The sequence below is a fragment of the Lipotes vexillifer genome, unplaced genomic scaffold, assembly GCF_000442215.2.
Source record: "Lipotes vexillifer unplaced genomic scaffold, Lipotes_vexillifer_v1.1 scaffold1315, whole genome shotgun sequence".
In the NCBI taxonomy this organism is placed as follows: Eukaryota; Metazoa; Chordata; class Mammalia; order Artiodactyla; family Lipotidae; genus Lipotes; species Lipotes vexillifer.
This window is the reverse complement of record NW_006785785.1, coordinates 271,826-277,965: the sequence shown is the minus strand read 5'-3', so window position 1 is coordinate 277,965 and position 6,140 is coordinate 271,826. Positions and strand designations below refer to the sequence as shown.

At 40.7% G+C, this 6,140-nt stretch overlaps 1 protein-coding gene across 1 annotated transcript in view; it reads right to left on the bottom strand.

The window, feature by feature from the left end:
• Window positions 1-5,640, bottom strand: part of TFB2M (transcription factor B2, mitochondrial) — a 16,076-nt gene extending 10,436 nt beyond the window's left edge. The window contains exons 1-4 of the mRNA XM_007458084.1: window positions 5,331-5,640; window positions 4,555-4,643; window positions 990-1,143; window positions 510-656 (exon numbers count right to left, since the gene is read on the bottom strand). Coding sequence (XP_007458146.1) covers window positions 510-656; window positions 990-1,143; window positions 4,555-4,643; window positions 5,331-5,640 — 700 coding nt within the window. The remainder of the gene's footprint in view (window positions 1-509; window positions 657-989; window positions 1,144-4,554; window positions 4,644-5,330) is intronic.
• Between the last annotated feature and the right edge of the window lie 500 nt (window positions 5,641-6,140).

Genomic DNA, 6,140 nt, shown 5'->3' with positions numbered 1-6,140 from the left:
CTGGGCCTGTGAGCCATGGCCGCTGCGCCTGCATGTCCGGAGCCTGTGCTCTGCAACGGGAGAGGCCACAACAGTGACAGGCCCGTGTATCGCAAAAAAAAAAAAGAAAAAAAAAAAAAAAAAAAAAAACTGTGGTTACCAAGGGCACAGGGGAGCGGGGGAGATGGGGAATTAATGTTTAATGGGTATAGAGTTTCAGTATGGAATGATGAAAAAGTTCTGAGAAGAGATGGATGGTAATAATAGTTGTACCACAATGTGAATGTACTTAATGCCACTGAATTGTACACTTAAAATAGTTAAAATGGTAAACTTTATGTTATATATATTTTATCACACAGGAAACCTTTTAAAAAATAATACCTAAAGAATGCTCTATAGAAATTTAAAAACAACCTTAGTACTCTCAAATGTCATGAGCCCAAATTAAAATCACACAGATTAAGACTACTCTGAGAAAAATCGCAGAACATTTAAAACAAAAAATTAGGTACTTGTTAATAACCTACCCGATTCCTTTTCAGTAATAAACAAATTTAGTTCTAGTCGTCCATATTTATATATAGAAGTACAGGAATATAGGTCATGTAAAAGTTTCCAAAGTGCACTTCTCTCAGTTTTAGGTGGTAAGATCCCAATTGCTTTTAAAGGGGCACCTGTTAAGAATACAAGCAAAAATATTTAAATAAATTCTTAACACTTTTTTCCCTACGACCATATTTTACTGAGTCAAATTAGGTTAACAAACTATATTACTTTAAGGTTGTTTCGATCAAAACTAGGCCTTAGCATCTTTCCTTGATCTGGAACTTGGCTTCCACAAAACTGCTGATTGTATCTGGGTGAGGGAAAAGCCATATTCAACTTAAGAGCAACCACCCATAAACTGTGTAATATAAACATTTACACAAATCTCAACAAACCTGGTGTACTGCTAGAGAAAGCTGACAAGTTATAAGGTACTTGCTTTACTGAATGACAAAAATCACCTTTTGACCAAGGCTGTGCTTCTATTCCCAAATACTGAAAAAGCATATCTGAAGTCATAACGGGAGGTGTTAGTATTCCACGACTTCTAGGATCCAGTTTAAAGAAGTCACAGTAGACCACTTCTAGTCTTCCATTCACCTTTTTTCCTAAGGACTAAAGAGAGACAGAGAGAACATGTTTAGAAATTTCAGTGTTAGGCAGACCTTGTAACAATTCCAAGATCTACTTCAAAAAGTAATTCTTATAGAAAATATTGCTACCTCAATAAAGAGGCAAAGAAAACATTACTAACATACCCTAAAATGTAACAGTTAATAGAAATCAATTAATGTCTGAAAAGTGAATATAATATTACCAAGAAAAAGCCCCCAAAATAGAAACCTTCAACAAATTATTACATATCCTTTTACTTTCTTTATCTAAATGGTTTCTGTTATTCAGAGCTGTGATTCATCTGCTAGTCATGGGAAGATGTTTTAACAGAAAATAACAATAAAAATATTAAAGTGAAAGGCAGATAGATTCAAGAGAGCATTCCTTTTTTCCAGAACAGTTTAGTTAGTCCTTCACCAAATGAACTTAGCTCACTGTGTAGGTCACTCTCCATTTTCCTCTTAATTGTTCACTTACTTTTTGTAAAGACAGAGCCAACTATAGAAGGAAAGCTCCCTGCACACTAGAAGATGTCCAATATACCTCAATCTTTTTACTGCCCTGATGTGCTCACCTGGCAGTAGCGCTGGAGAACTTAGTAGTGAGAGGAAGTGTTAGCTATAGACCCTACAAACTTAATTCAAAGTTACAAAAAATCAAATAGAAGAGAGCAAGGTTTTGATGTGCACACTGAGGTTCTCATGCACAGAAAATTCTACTGGTATTTATCAAGGTTTCAATGAATTTGCAATTTAAAGTTATGAGTTAAAAAACCTAAGTCTTCTTAACCATTTGAATTCAACCTATAAATATGGTTCTATTCCTAAATTTAGTAAATTTTAATGATTACTTTCAAGAGGACCCTTGACAAAAACTAGTGAAAGGAACAGACTGGAGGTAGAAACCATATATTTTTGGTCCTGTTAATTTTGAGATGCCTATTAGGTGATTAAAGTGGAGATGCAGGTAGGAAGTTATAGACCTGAATACTGAAGTCCAGGCTGAAGACATAAATGTGCTGAAATAAGACACAGTTTACCACAAAAGCTGATGTCTCTTCATCTGAACACATACAGATATTTCTGCAGCAATAGTCTTTACAATTCAAACGAGATATATCACGATTTATTATTATTTTGGTTTTTTTAAAGATATTTTATCTTTTTTAAAAAATTGAAGTATAGTTGTTTACAATATTGTGATGATTCATTATTACAGAACACAATTGGCAACATGTGTATCTCTAGCACATCCAGATAGGAAAACAAACTGTTCCTGCTTGAAACACTGTTAATGTGAAGTCCCAGGAATTTTATCAGGGAAACGGAGTAGGGGTGAGAGGGATTTTTTTTTTTTAATTAATTAATTTTTGGCTGCATTGGGTCTTCATTGCTACGCGCGGGCTTTCTCTAGTTGCAGCGAGCAGGGGCTACTCTTCATTGTGGTGCGTGGGCTTCGCATTGCGGTGGCTTCTCTTGTTGCGGAGCACGGGCTCTAGGCACGCAGGCTCAGTAGTTGTGGCTCGCAGGCTCTAGAGTGCAGGCTCAGCTGTTGTGGCACATGGGCTTAGTTGCTCCACGGCATAGGGATCTTTCTGGACCAGGGATCGAATGTGTGTCCCCTGCACTGGCAGGTGGATTCTTAACCACTGCACCACCAAGGAAGTCCATGGGATTTTAAATTTAGATAAAAACCCAGAGTCAAGCATTATCCTTGAAAATAATTTTAGTTCTTAGGAGCAAAACTGTGAGCCTTTGGGTGGCTAGAAGCACTGTCTGCTAAGAGCACCACTTCAAGGCCCTGATTCAGGGCTGCAAAGGTGCTAGATAAATGATTACTTCTCTTTTATTCTTGCAAATATACATGAATTCACACAAAACTTTGAATGGCTTTTCACTTTACAATGAGTGAAAGAACGTGTACTAATGGCTGAGCTCAAGTTAGTGTTGGGGGGGGAGGGGGGAATAGGGAGTCAGACGTTTAAATTTTGTGCTTTCATTAACAGTTTCAGAAACATTTTATGACTGATATTCCTGTAAGAAATACTGTGAGGAATTCCCTAGTCCCTAGTCACTCTATTTCACTGATTCAACTGTTTTTAAATTGAGACTACTGTTATCTTGATCTTATAGAAAAGCAACCATTGTGTTACAGGATAACAAACTGTAAACAGAAGGACATTTTAATACCACCTTAATTATTTTGTGAACATGTAGATTAATCTTCAAAAGTACCCCCCCTTTAAAGACCAAGAGCTATTTTGTTTTTAATTTCCGGGTTGAAATTACAGATGGCTATGTTTACTAAATCACATTTCATGATCTTGAATCTTTGACTAATTTTATGGGTTCTTTTTCTCTTCATGTTTTTGGAATTCCAGCAGATTTAACATCAATTAAATAATCTGAATTCAAAAACCTTGAATTTTTTCAGTTGTAGAAAAACAACAATCTAATGTGACAGTTATATTTAAAAAAGCAGGATTTTGTATATATTTTCATCATTTCTTGTTGTCATCTTGCACTTTCAGATAACGCTATTTTACATGGTTTCAGGAAGTTGGCACAGAGAAGTATAAGTTTCCTGAGCTGAATCAAAAGATTTATAAAGGAGAGAAAGAGAAAAAAGAGGCTGGCAATGATGCAAGGAATTTCCACTTTACTGTTATGTGAACTTGTCAGCTATACATGAAGCCAAATTCACTAAAAAATCCATTTGGATAATGCCTTTACTCCATGCAATTTATTCGGAATACACCAAACTTTTCTTGCCTCTGAAACCCTAAGTCCAGAGTTAACACAGTCCCATTAACCTAATCTTAGCATTCCAATTAGATTCTAAGCTCACTTATCCCCTTCTAAGAAAGAAGAGGCACAGCATAGCCTGCTAGTACGTGGAAACAGGCCTAGAGATACCAGTTATACATTTCGTTCAGTCACCCATCTGTAGCAGAGCTAGAACCAGAAAAAAAGTCTCTGAATCCATCTTTCAGTCATTCAACAATCATTGATACTTACTGTGTTCTAGTCACTGGGGCTAAAAGCTAGTTTATTTTTAAACATCACTTTTAGCGGCATAGCCCCTAAAAGTGATTGTTTAAAAATAAACTGTGTGGGGCTTCCCTGGTGGCGCAGTGGTTGAGAGTCCGACTGCCAATGCAGAGGACATGGATTCGTGCCCCGGTCCGGGAAGATCCCACATGCCGCGGAGCGGCTGGGCCTGTGAGCCATGGCCGCTGAGCCTGCGCGTCCGGAGCCTGTGCTCCGCAACGGGAGAGGCCACAGCAGTGACAGGCCCGCGTACCGCAAAAAAACAAAAAAAAACAAAAAAAAAGTTTGTTAATTTGACTTCCCTAAACCACTCAAAGGTAGCTGATTGAACAATAAATTATTTTTAGAAACAAAAATATACCTCCAATTGTGGAATAAAAGTCTTGTCACTTTCAAGGGCAATCACTTTGGCACCACTTTCAAGCAATGCTCGCGTCAGGATTCCAGGACCTAATGTATTAACAGAACGAAAAGTTTATTTGCAAAAGAAACATCATCTTTTTCAATATCAAAGAAATTAGATGTTTTACCTGTATAATTTTAATTCTCACAACATTCTCAAAGTGGATATTACACTCCTGATTTACATATAAGGAAACTGCGGATTAGATACAGTCACTTGACTCCACCATCACAACTGGAACGTGGTGCTGCCTGGCTTTGAATCCATTCCGTTAAAGACTGCAAAACCTGCGCTCTTTACAATGTTTCACTACCTCTCAAGAAAAAACAAACAAACAAACAAAATAGTTGCCTCTAGCTTACCACTTACTCATAGACTCTCTGGATACTTTATCATCAAAGATATTGCCAAACCTAAACAAAACTGACTCCCCATGATAGGAAATGGTGCTTAAAAAGATTATTTTTCAAGAAGTCTATAAATCTTGTGTTCCCGGCATCCAGCTGCGGTCTATAGAAGATGCACGAAAGGGTAAGATAAAAGTTCTTTTGGGAAGATGGTGAAATCTAAGAGCATGTTTTATCAAAATAGTTTGTAAAGTGCAAACTGCTACAGAAATATCTTGTGGAGTGATGATTAACACAGGCCATATAAGCTGCTTAAAGGAACAGGCCATGTTTTATACAGTCTGCAGAAGTGAACATCCAAGAAAATGAAGGCCACGAGGGTCTCACCTGGATTGCACTCCAGGAATAGCTGGCAAGATTTTCGTTTTCCCCGTAGGATCCGCACCAAGGTCTCAGCCACTCTAGGGCTGGTTATGTACCGCTTGGTCTCTGAGCGGCATCTGTAAACACGCGAGGACGATTTTCCAAATCCCACACTGGGCATCAGGTGCGGGTAGTAGTCAGACAAGCCACGGCGGTTCCCCGCCGGGACGTCCATCAGCCTCACCGCTCCCGACTTCAAAATGCAAAAGCGCCCAGCGCGGGTCAAGGCTGACAGCATCAGCCGCGAGGGAAGTCCCACCCCTGGGACCCACATTCTCACCCTCTAAGGCCTGTCCCAGTGTTACCCAGGGTCGTTACATCGTCGACGAACTCCATACAGGGAAGCCCATGTGCTACATCTCCCTGCCCCGGGTCTAGGCCGGCGGAAGTAAACATGCCAAACCGTGCGTGCGAACGACCTCTCCATCTTGCCTTTGCCGTCACTTCCGTTTCCGTACCGGCGCAGACGCCCGAGGACTGTGAGTGGACGGCCGAGGAGAGAGACGGACCATCCAGGCGGTGTCTGAACTCGAACTCTATGGTCGTCCGCGCTCTGCGCCTCCTCTCTAGCCATCCGCGCTCTATGCTCCGCGGTGGCGGGCCGCCGGCCACTAGCCAGCCAGCCCTCCGGGAGGGGTACGCAGAGGGAGGCGGGGCGGGAAGGCTAGAGGTGTCTCCTCCACTCGAGCGGCGGGAGACCCGAGCAAGCTCTGTGACAGCTGGTCGGCCGCCATGTCAGCAAGCGGGGCTGGAAGCGGATCCGGCGCCCGGCGG